Below are 18,689 nucleotides of genomic sequence, written 5' to 3'. Positions count from 1 at the left end.
TAAAACAATTAATAAAATTGGAGTGATTCGCATCAAAATGCAAATGAAAGTCAGTTAAATTTTGCAATTGAAATAACCAGGGGACAAACTGAAATGGGAAGATAGTTTAGGGGAATTTACCTTCTTTTAAAGCCGAACTTCAATGGTTTTACCAAGCTCAACGAAAATTTTGGTCCCTCTTCAGATTGCTATATGTTTCCGCGTGCTTGTAATATCTGTAGTTACTATTTTTTTTGGTACGAAAAGTTTGAATGAGAGAAAAAGATGGAATGAGTTCGACTTCAGTCCTCAGGGTATGTTTTCGAGATTATAAGTTGCTCGCAGGGATTTTAGTGTCTACTAAAACAATCTTCACATAAACAGCGAAATTCGAAAACACGACCTTTATATATATATAAAGTAGTATGTTCTTATTAATTGCACCAACTTATGTTGGCACCTCTTTAATTACTTTGACCCGAAAAAAAAAATTTCCATATATGGTGATCATCTATGGGAATTTGAAATTTTGATATTTGTTCTAAAATACAACAAAATTTTGCCTTCAAGAATTTAAATGATTCACATTGGGAAAGGACTAGTGGGAAGACTAAATGGCAATCTAAACAGAATTGACAAGGACAATTTTACTTGACCTCTTTTTGCAAATGATAATCTAACAGTATCACTTATATAGTTGTTATTCATGTACTCATCATTCAACTAACCATCAAAAGAAACAAATTTGGTGATTTAATTTAGGCCGTATTGCGCGGAATTGAATTTCGACAAATTCCATTGAAATTTCTGAATCATTCCAAAACATTAGGGGTTATTTTCCAGGAAAATGATAGAGCATTGAGAATTGTAGGACTCAGGATTGAAGCTTGAAATTGGGACCATTTGTCTTTGAAAAATTCAACTTCCCTAGTTGCATGGAAGACATGTTTAGCGTTTACTTAGAAGACCTTAACCACCTATATAACCATGGCCAATAGGCTTGCTAATTGCAAAAAAAAAAAAAAAAAAAAGGTCCTTCAAGACCAAATTATCTCTCATGTACTTTACATCAAAAAAGTGTTACAATATTTTTTAAAAAAAAATTATTCCAAATAATCTTCTATCCAAACACACACAAAGTCCAGGAAAATTACACTCAGAGCCCTTCAATTTCGACAAATTTTACAACTTGCTGTAATAGTTATAGTAATAAGTTATCTACAGTTACAAAATACACAGTGTAATTCTATTATCATAAGCAAGTCCAAGAAGGGAGATTGAGGGTATCGGCTTGAAAGCAAGTAGAGCAGTTTGCTTTACCCTTTAATAACTCACATTCTACTCTTTTTTTTTTTTTTGGTCTATTGTCATCATTTACACCTATTCTAATCTATACTAGGGGTGATCCAACAGGGCCACGGGAACCGACGGAAACTGAACCACCATAGAACCATACTGGTACATTAACCACCTATATGGATCTAAGAGAAACTATATTAAATGACAACTTTTAATGGGAGGCGAGATTTGAATCCTCCTATCCTGCAAAACGTGTGGTGGCCAACTATTTTAGTGATTCTTCAAAATTCAATTGTTACATAGAAATTATATCACTTGCCATTTGTCAAAGCATTTCAAGCCTTACGAAGTATGGTTTAAATGTTTCTTTAGACCACTTTTTTTTTTTTTTGAATGGTTCAAAAGAAGTTCAAACCACAAACTTTAGAAATTTTATATTTTTCATTAAAAATGGGGCGCACAATTTCAAAATGGTAAAATCATTTCAATTTCAACATTAATCTTTTAGGATGCAGGCCTTTTTTTATTTTTATTTTTTTGCTATAAAAATTCCAACTAGGGTGGAATCCGTAAAAATAAACAAGGTAATTTTGATTTTGGTTTTGCCAAGAATAATGGAGATTGTTCAAATAATGGTGCAAAGCATCTAGCTACTTTTTGGGATCTGCATACATATTGATAGAATTCCATCCCTTGTTAATCTTGAGTTAATTGCGCTTACTTCCTTTGAGGTTAGGCGAACTTATGAATCAGATCCCAAGGTTCTGGACAAATAACAAAACATTCTCTCAAACTTTACAAAACTATTAAACAAAGAAGTGTTGTTAACATTTTGATACCCGTTAAATACTTGAAACCTACTCCCTCCTACTCGTTGAAGTTGTTGTACTTTTCTTTTTTGTCTATTCCAAAATAATTGTCACATATCCAAAATAGAAAACTTGTTTACATCCAATTTCAATATTTACCCTCTCAAAATATGGGTCCTACAACTTTAACTCAAAAGTCAAAGTAAAAAGGAAGCACCGCAATTTGATGTGTGAAAAACACCCCCAAATGTGTGTTAAGCGTTGTTGATACATGATCTTTGTCATGCAATTTTGAGTTAAACAAAATAGATAGACCCTACAGCAATATATTCCCGACATAACTTTCTTTGTATGCATTACACATTAGAGAGCAAAAGTGGAAAGTGAAATAAAATTTGCAAGATTCAATGCACTGTTGATAAAAATTACAACTTCCCAAGTGCAACAAACTTATCGGGAAAGAGGGAGTATTTAACAAGCACCCATAAGCATCATTTCTAATGTTCAGTAAAGGGGTATTTGATGAACATTTTGCCATTGTAAGGGGTTTATTGCAATTTGATCAAATTATGGGGTAAATTTTGTTATTTGTTCAAATATCGAGTAAGGTAAATGTAATAAACCTGTACTTCCTAAAGTCGATGAATTCACAATTCCCAATTGTGTAAGAAAGTTCTTTTAATTTTCAGGAAATTTTGGCTTTTGATATAATTGTGATTATTTAGATTTTATTTCTTTCTAGAATAAATAAAAAAAAAAGGCAAAACAAGCAAATCATGAAAAAACAGAAAACGGGAGCAAAGCCGAGGAGCAAAAGGAGGTGGAGAAGTTGTCATCCTCACCGTCGCTGCAACTGCCGATCACTTCCCAATTGATGTTTTTAAGGTCCTTGCTATCTCATTTCTGCTTCTAATCTCCAAGTTCATGCAACCTGTTTGGATGTTTTGAGCATTTTTCTTTCTTTTTTTGTTTTCTTTGCGTTGTTATTGAATTCCTTGGTAATTTGTTTGCAATTTTGTGATTGTATGCTCTTTTAATGTGATATAAATGCTGTGACATTTCGTTTGGATTCCTAATTTGGGCCGTTCTCCTCGTGGATTTTAGCAGATTTTCTTGAACCTTTTATGCTTGAGGCATGCTTGATGAAAAGCCTAGACTAAAAGAAAAATTTGATTACTGGTTTTGTTGAGAGTCGGAGATTGGAACGTGTGGTATTTTGTAGTTTGTGACAAAGGGAGAACAAATTAGGCTCCAACGGGCATTTCAAAATGAGGTTTAGAGATCTTAGTGTTGGTTTTTGCTGATTTGTCTCTCTTTTTTTTTATAATTTTTTTCCTGTTGTTGCGAGTTTTAGTGGATGTACTGTGTATGAGTGTGTAAGAGGTAGGAGGTGGTGTTCCAACACTGCCGCAAGCCAGCCTGACTGCTGGAGAAGAAGAGGAAGAAGAAAACATTTTTGAAGATGCAACCAAGTCCCGCAATTTTCCCTAGCTTTATATGTTCACCCCCAGCCTTTTGAAACCGGTAGCTTTATATTAGAAGTTTTCAATTATGCCCTACTACTAGAGAGTCAATTATTAGTACAAACAGTCTTCAATTTGTCAGATTAGGCTTTAATTTTATGTTATCATTCATGTGACCTATGTGAGATATGGGGCATTCTATTATTTTTGTTTCTTTTTTTCCTTTCGTTTTTTAAATTGAGTATGACCAAGTGTCCAGAGCTCGCTATTACATAGCTTTTTCCAACAAAAGTTTGGAATGTGGGACTTTGCTTTAATTTTATTTTCTTCTCATGCATGTTCACTTGTGGGATTTTCTTTAATGCTACTTTTTGAAGTTAAGTTTACTTGTGTTTGACTTCAAAACTAGAAGACAATTAAACTAGCAATTGGTTTGCATTGGGTGTATGTAGGTGCTCAAGGCTGACATCTTCGTCACAATTAAGCTCCTAAACTCATTTCTCTTGTTTGCTGGATTCGTCCATGTAAATGGTGTGTGTGTGTATATATATATATTTGCTTCAAAAGTCTAAAATTGCTTTTTTGAATATTGTTTAGGTAAATGTGACAACCCAAATAGCTTTTTTGAATATTGTTTAGGTAAGTGTGTGTATATATATATTTGCTTCAAAAGTCTAAAATTGCTTAGGTAAATGTGACAACCCAATACCTTGTAATGACTACTGATATCGGAAAACCTTTCCTAGACTATTGGTGTATTCGGCTGGATTTGCCAAGTCCCTTCCTAGGCTCTTTTACCCTTTCCCCTTTAGTGATATTTTATTCTATTAATGAAATAAAAAATTCAAATACCATCTTAAAATGTTCTTTAATTTTTATTATTTGGTATTATTTTTATTATAATTTATTTACTAATTTTACATTTATTATTTATTTTTATTATTTTTTACCTAATGTTGGGCAAATTCAATTTTGGGGGAGTGGGAAATTATAAAATCTTATAAATCAAATCATTTGTGGATCGAGAGACATTTTGTGTCATTACTTGGTCTAATATAAGTACTGACTTTAGTGCAGACTTCAAAACTTTTAAACCAGTTAGACCTATAGTATTATTTTAAGGAAAATCGTATACCAAGTGACATTCGACTTGAGAGATAGAAACAAATTAATGGATAACCCACATTCTTGATTTTATGGATTCCCATATTTGTGTCTATCAGTTAGAAATATTGTAATTTAGAGTTGCTTTTTGTAGGTGGACTCTTATTTTAATTGCAGTCTTGGGGTGAATGAGGGGAAGGTGGGGGGATGGGTTTGGGTACCAATTGATGGTTCCATCACTTCTCAACAACCATTTAGAAACTGGATTGGTGCCAAATTAAAGTGAATCCTTTCAATAAGGCTGCTGAATTGATTTTTAAAATTTTTTTTTTTTTGGATTTTAGGGCCTGAATTTAAGTTTCAAGCTACTTGGGAGAGCTAGAATGAAATTAATCCTACCTCTCTCTCTCCCAATGCACATCCTAATGCAGAGAGCTGTGGAGAATGTAGGAACAAAAGAGATGGTGAAGTCTTTGATTGGTGGTACCCGTCGATTCTCTATTTCTTCACTTCTCAAACCATGCTCTCCAATTCTCTTCATTTTAGGTACCCAAAAAAACAAAAGAAAAATCTATGTAATTCTTTGGTTTTCTTTACTGCTCAATATTTGTGTTTGTGTAAAAGAAAAAAAAAGTTATATATGCATAGATTAAAAACAATCTAGTAGGAAAAAATCATGATTTTAAATCCTTTAAGAAATTTTTTAGCTGGATTTGTTAATTCCTAATTAAGTTTAATCTTTCTGTAGCCTGTGAGGAGCAAATAATAAGGGTTAAGGAGTTTGGGATTATTATGAGCAATAATTTGAGAAATTGAAGAAAAATGAGCTCTTTTTGATAAAAAATTTCAGTAAAGATTTGTTTGCTTAGCTTTCTACTTTTAGATGAGGTTTACTGGGTCATCATAGTTTTTCTGGTTACTTATAGCCAATTCTTCAGAACCTGTGCCAACCCTTTTCAGTGATCTTTAGGCCTTCAATGCAATTGACTTCAAGAAGTTCATGGTTGGCACTGAGGAATTTTAGCCATGGCAGAGTGAATTTAGTGATATCTCCACAGGGAAAGCCAAAATTCGAGACTCATGAAATTGAGCTGCCTAAAAGAGACAAGTGGATGACAAAGAAGACGTTGAAGATGCAAAGGAAAAAAGAAAAGCAAAAGAGAAAGGCTGCCAATAAAAGAGACCCCAGAAGACTTGGTGTCAAAGGGAAGAAGAAAAAGCAGAGGTTTGCTAATGCTGAGGAAAGGATTAAATACAAGCTTGAAAGGGTAAGTTGACAAACAACTATCTCTCTCAATAACTGCCTGTTTCTGAATAAGATAATTCAGATATGTATTCTCTTTTGAAGTTTCTAGTATTCATCTTCATATGTATGGACTCAATTAATAGATTACCAATTGTGTGCCTGACACAAACTCTGTGCCTGGAATGATCATAGTGGATAGTTTTGGCTAAGCAGTTCATAGTTCACTGGTTAAAAATGGGCACATCGCAGTGCATCTTTGTGGTGCTACTCAATTTGTTAGCGCTTATTTCGATGTCAATTAATTCTTGTTTGTGTTTTTTTTATCTATCTGATCAACTAATGGTGGTCAGAGTTCTCCTTAAGGTTGTCCTTTAATTCCTGGGCATTGATTATTTCTATTTTCCCTGTTTTTCGTTCTAGAGTTATTCTCAAAGAGAAAGAATCGGCTATTGGTTCTATATGTATGCCTCAGATTGGCTTAGTTTGGTTAGTTAACTGATGGGGCTGATTTTTCTTTTCCTCAGGCTAAAATTAAGGAAGCCTTGCTAATTGAAAGACTAAAGCGGTACGAGGTCAACAAGGTCCAGGGTCCTGTTGTTAAGCCACATGAGCTGACTGGCGAAGAGCGATTTTACATGAAGAAAATGGCCCAGAAAAGGTCGAATTATGTACCTATTGGTAGGAGAGGAGTATTTGGTGGTGTCATTCTTAATATGCATTTGCATTGGAAGAAGCATGAAACTGTCAAGGTCATTTGCAAACCTTGCAAACCTGGTCAAGTGCAAGATTGTGCTAGTGAAATTGCCAGGCTTAGTGATGGAATTCCAATTCAAATAATCGGTGATGATACAATAGTTTTTTATCGCGGAAAGGATTATGTGCAACCAGAAGTTATGTCGCCCATCGATACATTGTCCAAGAAGAGGGTAAGTTTCTTGTATGATTTACTTTGCTTTTAAATATATACTTCTTTGGGTACTACATAAGTCTCTGGCTACCTGTAGGAGATTCTCAGTTATCTTTGATTGCTTTGTGGATTGGTTTTCCTACATACCTTTTCTTCTGCATTTTTTAATCCTATTAGTGTCTGAGTTGATTTAGACTCATTCATTGGCTTGAATAACTTATGCAACTTCTGATCATTTTTCAGTTACTTTTCCTTCTTCAAGACTCCTGGGTCTGTTTCTGATGAGATGGTACACTTCATTTTTGTTTCTTTGAAGCTGAAGAATTGACATTGGACATGGGACATGAAGACAATCTACAATGACAAACATGTTACTTGAAATAACATAACCAGACATGTATAGTACATTTGGATTATTTGGTTATTCCTCTGTCATACAGGCCATCCTTTATCACTGAAGTTTCTACTGAACTTTGGTTACAAGCGTGTGTTGTTGCATGTATGATCATATGGGTGCAAAGTGGATAGAATCTAAGTAATATTGGTATGTCAAATTGCTAGCTTTTGAAACGTAGTACTAGGGATATGTGTAATAGAAATTCGCAAGATTTTTAGAACTTTTTGGAACATACTGGTATGACCTTTCTTGTCCATAGGAGTTGGTTGACCAAAAGATTTTTTTTTTCTTGGGAATAACTATGCACTCTGCTGGAGTTTTTGCAAGCATAGTTTGAGCATTATATTTCTCTCCTGTGTTCTTGGCAATATATCTATTATTATGAAAATGTTGGATGTCTGAAAAATGTTGCAAATAAATGTGGATTGTTTGCCCTAAATATATTCATCCAGGACCATGATGAGTGCCTGGGTGTTATTAAAAAGATCGAAGGATTATTTGCCTTTACAGCCAGTTTGATGGTTCTACATGAATATTTGATCTTCGAGTTGTGAATTTTCTTTATCAATTCAGTTGTTCTTGTGATCCAACAATAAGATTGTTTTGTGTGCAATCCTGAATATTGATTGTGGCTTTGTTTATTTGGGTTCTATTTTAGACGCTAGTGGTCCTGTTTGCATTTGGAAATAGCTCGCAATTGATTCAAGGATTCCAACCATGTCAGTTAATTTGACTTTTGACATCAGTGCCTTTATGCTTCCGTTTCGATTGATAAAGGCTGAATTTGGTGACTTTATATAGGGCTGTTGGTGGTTTTTATATGATTGTAGCAAGTCCTAGCTTAAGGCCTGATGCTGAATTTCAGGAGCACGGCATTGTTGTTTTAGAAAAGTCCTCAACTCTAAGCCATGATACTCGCTTGTGTAGGAATTATATGGTTCTTTGGGTGCTAAAACAGAGATTGGTAGAAAATAATAAAGAAACAAAATTGAAAAAGGGGAGGGAAACAAGGCTGTGTTTACGTTCAACTTGGTTACTACAGGAATTTATAGTTCTTTCCTTGTCATGGTTATCATGGATAAGTACTTGTTTTGTCTATTGAAAGGAGCATATATGGAGTTCTGAACAAGAGTTCCATGCTTCTGTTAGGTACCAAATTCACTATACATTAAGGGATGTCTGACATGACATGTGAGAATGTGCAGTTAGCTTTTACTGTAATTTTGTAACTGCGATATCACTATAGGTAGTGGCAGTGCTCTATGAATGTCTTCATCAGAAATGCAAATGTCACGTTTGTAGTAGCACTCAAGCTGATAATTATACTTGGACTTGTCGTAATAAATTTCAAGTTTGCTTCTTGTTTGAAGTCGATGACAGATTGTTATAAAATCTAGTGTTTTGAAAGCTGCCTCTTTATTGGATTACTCTATGGAAGAGGTCCTCTTTCATTTATATCAAAAGGTTTATTTGGATTCCAGCTGTGTCTAAAATGAAAGAAGAAAAGGAGGGAGAAATAAAATTCTGGACGATGAATTGGCTTGAAGGTGAAGCCATAATTTTGAAAATGACTGCATTCTGGCACTTTTTTTTTTTTTTTTTAAAAAGTAATTTAATATTTAGCTTTCTGCTTTCTTATTCTGTTGTTGGGATTCTTCATAATAATTTTTAACAATTATTCATAATAATTGTCCGCAAGGTTGTCATATGAAGGTTTCAATTTTATAAACCTCACCATTAACATTACCTTATTCGAGAATATTGTGGAATCTTCTTGGCAAAAAAATTTTTACACTCGTGTGACTTTTGCTTGAGCTATGTAAATGCTCCGTAGATTGGCTGTTTTGTTGGAATCATTCGTCTCCTTTATGATTGGGTATCCTGTGGACATCAGTTTAATGAGCGGTCATCTCTTAGGCAATCAAAGAAAAAGGGGTCTTACTTAGCATACATTTGTCTGGTTTTTGATGTGCTCTTTTTCCTTCTCTTTTCCATTGTAGATTACAATTTTTTTAACCTTTTCAGTGATTTTTTCTTCTTCTTTCAGGCATTAGAAAAATCCAAGTACGAGCAGTCACTTGAGTCTGTTAGACGGTTTATTGCTATTGCTGAGAAGGAGCTTGAATTATACTATAGACATGTGGCACTTTACGGTGACCCAAATGACCGGAATCCGAACTCAATCTTTGATAAACCAAGATGGATGGAATGGGCTAGGAAGGTTGAGGTAAAAGAAGATGCATCTTCAATAACTGAAGAATGTTCGCATACTTTCTTTCAAACAGAAATTGATTCGATGGATGATGAAAACTTAGAATCTGAAGAAATCTCAGAATTTGATGATAAATGCAAGAATAATACTGCATCTGCAATTGAAATAGATTATGGGGATGATGGAACTCATATTGGGGAAATAGAGTCATGTGATGAAGAAACAGGTAGTGTCTCTTATACTAGAATACTAGGTTCAGGATCTGTACATCGAAGTAAATGGAATGCTGAATGAGAATTTGTTTTGAGCAAGATTTTATTTCGCAATATTCATTTTAATTTGTTTACACCCACATATTGATCTGTTTGTTTTATTTTCTTTCAGGAGCTTGCTTTCCTTAATCTTACATATACTGCATTTTATCTTGTTATAGCTGTTTGAAGCAGCAAACACTTAAGTTTTGGTCTCCCTGTTGGCAAAATTTAAAATACTTGTTTGTCTTAATGTCTATTTTGGAAAAGAAGATCTGATGCATGATTGGCCAAATATTTGCTTTACATGTGAACTTAGAGGATAAAAAGAATGCTCTTGCATCTTTAGCTGGAGCATATTTCTGGTTTTTAAAAAAGCAAGAGTATTATGGTAAAATTTTGTTCATTTTGCTTGTCTGTTTGCAAGAAATGCATGCTAAACTGAAGCTATTTGTTATAGATGTTTTTATATCTCCAAATTGCAAGACAATAGATAAGCTATGATCAGATCAGTAGGACATTGAGTTTGTCAGCCAAATCTAGTAAAACGAACTGTGTTATGGTTACAACTTCAAGGAGCAATGCAGTTCAAGATTAACGAATGAAGAAACTCAAAAAACCAAACAAGTGTGTTTCGAAATATGTCCTGACTATTTGATACCTGTGAAAAGTTTAGATAGAAAATTGAAGTTGTTGGTGGTCATTAATTTCATGAATAGCCAGAGAATGATGCTCAGCCACTCTTAATGACTGGTAGAAAAGCAAATTCTACATCTTAGATAAGTTTAATGTATTTCTAAAGAACCGATAAATGAGCCATAGCTATTACTCCATGGACTTTGATAATAGCATGTGTTCATTAACTTTGATGAAAGGTACATATGACATTTTTGTAGAATTGCACTACGTGGACTTTTACTTCATAGCTATTCAAGTTTTGGTGACACATGTTTTCTGCACAAGCTAATAGTTCATAAGAGCTATATAGGTCTATTTAGCTCATAGCATGACAATTTCTTGTGGCATACAGTTTGTGCATTATAGTGTGCAGCAATGAAGTAACATGTTGTTTTGTAGTTATTTAGCTTTTATATCTAAACTCATACTTGGTATTGATTTTCTTGGAAAAGAAGCTGTATATGCAATCTACTAGATGCATCCATTTTTCTGGTGCCATTTCTATAACCAATTTAATTGGGCATTAGATGAAAAAAGATGGTTTGGGTGCTAATGAAGTGAAAATTTCAGTCATCTTTATTGAGTGGAGATAATTTGAACAGAAGAGCTGTAGGCATGTTGTTCTGTACACCATTTTCATTTTCATTTGTTTGGCATGTTGTTGTGAAGCAGTGGATGAAAATGGTGTACTTTTACAGAAGCTAAATTCAGGGTAAATGCTGGCAATGACGAAAAGAAGCATAGAAAAACTTGAGTTGGTAAGCCATTGTTTCAGTGTTGGAGATTTAATAAGCGACGGTGAATGAGTTTTTGTTCAACTAAGCCAAATCTGGAGACTAAATTAAAACAATTAATTTGATGTGCAAAGAGTAAAATTGCACTGTGAAAGTTATAGGATTAATCTTTCTTGCATTGACAGTGTATACACTATTAGCGTTTGATGAATGATAACTATGCAAAATTTAAATTTGAAATTCAACTTTTACACACATGTCATGAATCAAACGGTGATAGTGCATACACTGTCAGTGTATATAAGATTTACTCTATGTTATACGACAATAGTTGGTCATATAAATAAGTAGTGAAAATTAAAATATTTGTGAGGAGAAAGAAGGAATATTTTGGTCTAAAAAGTGGCTGAGCACAAAAAAAAAGGGGTAGCTGAGGATTTTCTTTATTTTTTTTAATAACATAATTTGTTAGGTTATGTCTATGACTGTACTTTTTTTTTTTTTTTATCAGACTTTTGAAGTTAGTTTTTTTTTTTTTTTTTTGTTAGGGGTATCCGGGCCTATACCCGACTAGTCCCCTAACCCTGAGGAGAGCGGCTCCACCGATCCTCAGGAAGATACCCCAGGCTGCCCAGCTTCAGAATCGAAACCAGGACCGGCGCCTTAACTAAGAACGCGAAGCCCAGCCGAGCAACCCGTGGGGGGCGACTTTTGAAGTTAGTTAATTAAACCTAATCCCAAATGTACTGTACTTACTGATGTAGCATTTACATCTCTTTTGCCCCTAATATTTTATCCTAATTATTATCTAAAACCATGCGAAAGCCAAAAGCTCTTTCTACGTATATTCTTCTAGTCCTCAGGTACATGAATGTTAAATGTTCTATATAATCTTGCAATCACCAGAGCTAGAAAGTTATTGTAAATGAATTCAAGTAGGAAGTAAAGAAAATGAAGTAAAAACAAAAAAAAAAAAGTAGTTAAATCAGGAACTTGGTAATTAAATATTAATCCCCCAATGAAATTCTGCAAGTTTCACTGGATTAAAACTTAAAAAAGAAGAAGAAGAAGATGTTTTCCCCCCATTTGTGTATAGGACAATTTCCTAACTTCCTCTTTTATACTTTTCCTTCATTTCCTTCATTAAAAGATACGTTTCCCTCCTAAATGGAGAATTGGAGCCAAAGTTAGTCTTACAATTAGTTACTTAGTTAGACCAAATTTCTTTTGAATTCCCTCCTAATCTGCCGGAAAACAGTTTAATTTTGTCCCTCTTTATAAAAGATTATGTCCCTCCTAAATTAATAGAGAGTGTTGCTTATTGGAGCCAAAGGTCATACAAAAAAGCCTCCTAATAGTCATAATCAATTAACCAAATTACTTTTTGATTCCCTCCCAATTTACCCATGTCAATTAGTGTTACTTCCTCCTTTTTTTTTTTTTACAAAGATTAATTCCTTCCTAAATTAATTGAGAATATTACTTATTGGAGCCAAAGTTCATAATGAAAAGTCTCTTTTAAGTGTCAAAATTAAAGAATCCAGTCATGGAAAAGCGCCCACTATTCCTTCATTAAAATATATGTTTAAAATCACCTTCCTTCACAGTATTCAATTGCATTTATGTATACTTTTAGTTGGTTGGTACTCTTATATAATTACATGTTGACAACTTAGGTTTGTGAGTTCTATGGATCAAGTTAGTATTAGTAGCCGAACAAGCTAAAACTCTCGAACTTACCCTTAAAATATACTAAAAATGTCTTCAAAATAAAAATGTTTGTTCGTTCAAACTCAAATGTTTGTTTGTTTACAGCCAGATACGAGTCACTAATCAATTTTGTTCACATACTTTTTGTTCAAAACCACTGGCCCGACAAGTTTGAAACTTTGAACTTTCTCTGCCCCTCCGCCCTTGTAATCCAAGACAGTTTTTTGGAGCCCCATTTAAGTTCGTTTGGAGCCATTGAATCAATGTAGTAGACTGTGTCATTTCTACCTGCCGGTAAGGGTGATAATTTTTGACGCGACCTGAAAATACGATATGAATCTAACACGAAATTAATGGGTTTAGGTTGAGGTTTTGCGGGTTCGGATCAGAATCGGGTCGAATCCGATGAACCCGAAAAGAAAATAGGTCGAATTTAAGTCATCCACGGGTTAACCTGAAAAACTGTTTATGAATTAAAAAGAATTTAATAAATATAAAAATATTTTACCCAACTAAACTAAGTTATTCTTTTTTTCCCAAAGGCATTAATCATTTAATCCTAAATGAATTTGTTTAATTTGTGTGAAGTTGGAATTATTACATTTGGACAAATAATGTATTACATTATTTTCTACTTTTATAGTCTCTTAATTTATTTTAGATTTGGTTTGGAAAAAAAACATTTTTACAGTATTTTAATTTATTTCAAATCTGATTTGGAATTATTTTATCGAGATTTTTATTACTTAATTACGTAATTAGCCTTGTGCAAAATTGGTTCTGTTAGAAACTACAGTAGAGTTGAAATTATGTTTCAAGTAATAGCAGGTCAACCCGGAATTGACACTCCAACCCACTAACTCGAAAATTTTAGGTTCAGGTCAGGTATCTTGATCCGTTGCAGGTTGGTGAGTTGTGTTTGGATCAGTAGGCTCCTATTATACATGAGTCTCAATCCGACTCGTCAACCTGTTTCTGACCCGATTGCCATTCCTATCTGCTAGTCCCATTTGGCCTTTCTCAGTTAAGTTCACGTAAATATAAGTTTAGGTTTTCATCATCTTTATGCTCAAGCAAATGAGATTTTGGTCAAGTGTAAACTTCATGAATTTAGGCACAAAAGTGTCTTGTTCTATAGTAACCGACAAATTTGATATCATTAGACATATCATAGCGTGGATAAGCTGATATTAAATGACTCATTCTCAGTACTTTGTACGTTAAATTTTAATTTTAGATACATTACACTAAGTTTTCAAACTTATCATATTTTATTCAATTGTTGACAGTGTTAAGAAAATTAATGGAACTTTTGTGTATGCAGACGACACACATATTAATCATCTTGTCATCCCTTACTTATCTCACAATTGTTTAAAGTTATGCCAAAAGATATTAGAACCTAAACTTTTGCCCACAAAATCTTGACTGAGGGCCAACTAAGATTCCCCGTCTTTTTCCGTTAACAAGTAAATGAAAGTTGATGTGTACAGTTATAGAGAAAGTAAGAAAACATGAGCTCCTTTAAGCATCATACTTTGTAGCTGAATTGAAATTTCAAATGATCATTTCTAGCTCTTACAGGTTTACGGTTACCTTCTCTAAAATAACATATGAATATGTTAAACTATGTGTGAAAAAAAAGGGTAAATTACTTATAACTCCTATGATTTTATATAATGTCAGATGACCCGTCTAAGGTTTCAAAATAGTTATATAACCTTCCTATGATTTCATGTAAAGTGAAAAATGAATGAAATGTACAATTAGTTACCGCATTTATACCAAACGCGCATATAACAAAATCTTAATTTCCTTGTAACTCTCTTAAGATTTGTATAAATATCCCTTCTATCCCTCTATAATTTCTGCATTTATCCATGTAATCCCCCTTACTTTTATACAAGATAGTTAAGCTGTTAATTGATTTAGTATTTATACAAGGTAGTTAATCTGTTAATTGATTTACTATTTAAGTAAGGACACTATTGGTATTTCAATTAGCAACATTCCATAGGTTATTTTTCATCAAGTTTCTATTTTACATAAAATCATAGGAGTGAAGTGGATATTTTAAAACGTTAGGGATGTCAATAGACAAAATCACAAGGGATATATGTAATTTAACCAAAAAAATTATGCTTTATATTCATGGTAATGCATTAGATATCAATATGCAAGCAGCATAAATACAATGAAGAAATATCAAATAGCCAAGAACAAACTTCGAATATATATCAAACACTTGCAGCGAAAAAGAAGGATCAACTTATGAAAACAACAATACAAATACAAAATACATGATTAAGCAAGGATTCACACACCACTTTTATTTGTTCACAGTAAGTGGAGAGTAAAACACTCAAAAAGTTGGTAGGAATGTTAAAACAACACAAGCAGATACACACTAATAAGCAATTGTCTAGGTTTAACCCTACACCACATTTTCCTCAGCACCAATCCAAAGAAGATCAATTTGTGTCATCCAGTGGCACGCTTCACCTTTTCCTGGGGTGAGCTTGAGTATCTTGAATGCTGCATGATATGATGGCCACGCAGAGGTGTCCATATGACATATTGCTAAGATTGTATTCACTGGAACTTTTGTTTTAGGTTCAACTACATTCACTGCATAGATTTCAATCGAGAAGAGCATATGCCAAAAGTAAGTTGTAAAAGGAAGGAACACTTCGTGACATGATACAATTTTCTTTATGTTAAGCTTTTTAATTTTTTGAATAATAAGTTCTTTTCCTGAACCCTTTGTACTTTTAGTAGCTAATGCAACCAAGCGCTTGCTACCAAATGTGGTCTTTGAGAATTCGATCATGCTCTCGAGGGATGTAGAACAACTTTTTATCTCTCCTTTTAAAGCTGCAGAGTTACAATAAAGAAGTGTAGTTTCAATATTACCTTTTGTGTTGGTGTTCACAAAAGATTGAGGAAATACTTTCTCAAGATTACTTTCATCTAGAGAAATTTTGGACGCAATTTGAGAAGGAAGAAATGCACGTTGAGGAAACTGGTCCTCCAAATTTGAGAGATGCACTCTATTTCCCTGTTTAAGAATGGAGATTCTAAAAAAGGAAAAAGGGTCAACATTTTCAAGTCCTGGAGATGCTTTATCATTATTATAGCCATAACCATTACCTAAGGGCTTGATGCTATTCATCTCTGCATAACAAGCTAGATTTGCAAGACTGCAAAACTTGGCATTAGATGAAAATGATTGTTAATTTGGATGCTAATGAAGTGAAAAACTCATTATCATCTTTATTGAGTGGAGATAACTTGGACAGAAGAGCCCCAGGAACCCTGTTTTGTACATTTTCATGCCAATACTTCAGTTGTTCTGAAGCAGTAGATGAAGATGATGTGGTTTTACCAAAGCTAAATGCAGGACAGATGCAGGCGATGATGAAAACAAGCATAGAAAAACTTAAATTGGCCTTTGTTTGAGTGTTGGATATGTGATGAGTGAAGGTAAGTGTGATGAACATACAGCTACTGCTCATTCGGTGTTTATAGCTGAGCCTCATTCAACTTTTTCTTATATTTTAGATTTATTCCCTTGATCAAGAATTTGTTCAATTGAAGATAATGATTGTTTAGCACGGATAACTGAGATTATATAAAATTTCTTGAATGATAATCTAGAATCTAAAATTATGTGAATTGAGGTCGAGACTATTATGTGGTGCTTATCGTTGATATGGAAGGACCCAAAAGTAGGGAATGCTTGGAAAGTAAACAAATGAAGACTCTCTAGCTTGAGAAGTCTGCTTCATTTGAAAAGGACATCAGAAACGATAGGAATTGCCTTAGGCATAAGTGGTATTATTTGTTTATTCTTTTTAAGTATTTTGTTCTTGGCAAAAATAAAAAATATTATTATTATTTTTTTTTTGTGATATAAGAAACTCCTTGTATTGTTTTTTATTTCACCTTTTAACATAGTGGTTAAGCACCTTGATAGTTTCCAAAACTAATTCATTGTTGCCAGTTCTAAATTGTGTATTTCTTTCATTTTATTGAGAAATTGTCATGGGGGATTTTAGTCTGGCAATTGTTAATAAAATATTTGGCTTGTCGAAATTCAAGTGAGAAGGATGAATTCAAATCAATTACTTGCTTGATTGATTTTTTTTTTTTTCAAATGTGATTTTAGCTCTTATGTGGTCTCAAATGCAATCTTATTGTCTACTTTTCGAGGGGTTTATGGCTGGATTGATGTATAAAACTGGCTTACTCAGCACTTGAAGCAAAAGTCCTCCATCATTTAGGTACAAAAGTTAGCTCTAGGAATGGTAGTTTATATGTTATGGAGGGAACGCAATATGAGGATCTTTCAACAAAAACTTGTAGTGCTGATCAACTAGTCCACATTGTGGAGAGAATTCGAACACCGGTATCTTAGCACAAAAAATCACGCAACAGAGGTAAATATATCATGTTAAAATATTAGATGATGAATAATTGATAAACGCAATATCAATTGAGCCGTGGACTTTGATTAGTCACAAAAATATGAAACAAAAAAATAAGAGTAAAGTTATTAGTTGATTAATCACAAGAATATCAGAGAAAGTACAGGAGGAATTAACAACTACTATTCTATTCACAACCAAATTTTTCTCAACCTACAAACTAAGGATTTCAAGTCCTTAAATAGGAAAAAAATATAATCATGAATCTTATTCTAATTTTAATACTAAAATATGATTCAACTCTATTTCTTAAACCAACGGTGATACTAAATCTAATATAATTACCAAATAACAAATTAATTTCTAAAATTATTAAAATTCTAAATATATTTGGTTTAAATATGTCAACAATGCATCTCTTAAACTAAGCTCTTGATGTTGTCATCTCCAATGCCATCACGAGTCTCAATCGCCTTTGCAGCCTCTATAGTAGTGTAATTCAAGTGCAACTCAACTTTGCAACTGATACCCAACTTGCATATTTACATAGGGGTGGCAATTCGGGTCCAAATCAGGTTGGCGGGTCGGGTTCGGGTCAACCCGTCAGAAAATCTGTTGACCCGAACCCGACCCGCCAACCCGTGACGGGTCAGGTATGCTGACCCGAACCCGAAAATTTCAGGTTGACGGGTTGACGGGTCGACCCGAAATGACCCGAAACTTAATTTTAATTTATCACTGTAATTTCTAATAAAATCAATTTCTCACAAAACTAATTACATAATCAAGTAATAAAAATTTAAATAAATAATTCCAAACCAAATCTAAAATAAATTAAACACCGTAAAAGTGTTTTATCCCAAACAAAATATAAAATAAATTAAAACAGTATAAAAGTAAAAAATAATATAATATATTATTTGTCCAAATATAATAATTTCAACTTCACACAAATTAAATAAATTCATTTAGGATTAAGTAATCAATGCCTTTGAAAAAAAGAATAACTTAGTTTAGTTAGATAAAATTATTTTTATGTTTATTAAATTATTTTTAATTCGTAAACGGGTCATATCGGGTCATATCAGGTCACCACGGGTTGACCCGAAATCGACCTGTTTTCTTTTCGGGTTCATCGGATCCAACCCGATTCTGACCCGAATTCCCGAAACCTCAACCCAAACCCATTAATTTCGTGTTAGGTTCGTGTCGTGTTTTCAGGTCGTGTCGAAAATTGCCACCCCTATATTTACATGTGGAAGTGGACTATCTGCACACAATGCTGTTGCTGATTCTCCTTGATAAAAAAATCATCCATATTGACCCATTCACAATTAGAGCCACAATATTTTCTTGAATAGCAATCTACATAACTTTCAACTAATAAATCATGCCTTTAATGATCTTTTTTATGGCAATAATTTTTACCATTGACAAATCCTCTCTCCATGGTAATTCAAAACAGTTAATGTA

General features: G+C 33.5%; 1 protein-coding gene across 9 annotated transcripts; it reads left to right on the top strand.

Annotated features, from left to right (window-relative positions):
* Positions 1-2,760: 2,760 nt before the first annotated feature.
* On the top strand, positions 2,761-11,922 carry LOC113742165 (CRM-domain containing factor CFM3A, chloroplastic/mitochondrial-like). 9 transcript variants are annotated; one of them, XM_072047989.1, is made up of 6 exons: positions 2,761-2,972; positions 4,999-5,200; positions 5,615-5,922; positions 6,425-6,826; positions 9,252-9,431; positions 11,628-11,922. In XM_072047989.1, the coding sequence occupies exons 2-6, from the start codon at positions 5,038-5,040 to the stop codon at positions 11,748-11,750; spliced, it is 1,176 nt and encodes a 391-aa protein (XP_071904090.1). In that variant the 5' UTR covers positions 2,761-2,972; positions 4,999-5,037; the 3' UTR covers positions 11,751-11,922. The 9 variants fall into 9 exon arrangements, with proteins under 9 accessions (XP_071904090.1, XP_071904087.1, XP_027125714.1 ...); XM_072047986.1 differs by lacking the exon at positions 11,628-11,922 and having other exon boundaries at positions 2,762-2,972; positions 5,086-5,200; positions 9,252-9,727; XM_027269913.2 differs by lacking the exon at positions 11,628-11,922 and having other exon boundaries at positions 2,762-2,972; positions 9,252-9,727.
* Positions 11,923-18,689: the final 6,767 nt, after the last annotated feature.

Source organism: Coffea arabica, chromosome 4e (assembly GCF_036785885.1).
Source record: "Coffea arabica cultivar ET-39 chromosome 4e, Coffea Arabica ET-39 HiFi, whole genome shotgun sequence".
In the NCBI taxonomy this organism is placed as follows: domain Eukaryota; kingdom Viridiplantae; phylum Streptophyta; class Magnoliopsida; order Gentianales; family Rubiaceae; genus Coffea; species Coffea arabica.
The sequence above is the reverse complement of the archived record's forward strand: the minus strand, read 5'-3'. Positions and strand labels throughout refer to the sequence as shown.

Bases quoted from the DNA above. Each gene is read 5' to 3' on its own strand.
- LOC113742165 (XM_027269913.2), top strand. From the start codon at position 5,038: ATGAAATTAATCCTACCTCTCTCTCTCCCAATGCACATCCTAATGCAG. The intron at 5,201-5,614 runs GTACCCAAAAAA...AACCCTTTTCAG, and splicing joins TCCAATTCTCTTCATTTTAG to TGATCTTTAGGCCTTCAATG. The intron at 5,923-6,424 runs GTAAGTTGACAA...TCTTTTCCTCAG, and splicing joins TTAAATACAAGCTTGAAAGG to GCTAAAATTAAGGAAGCCTT.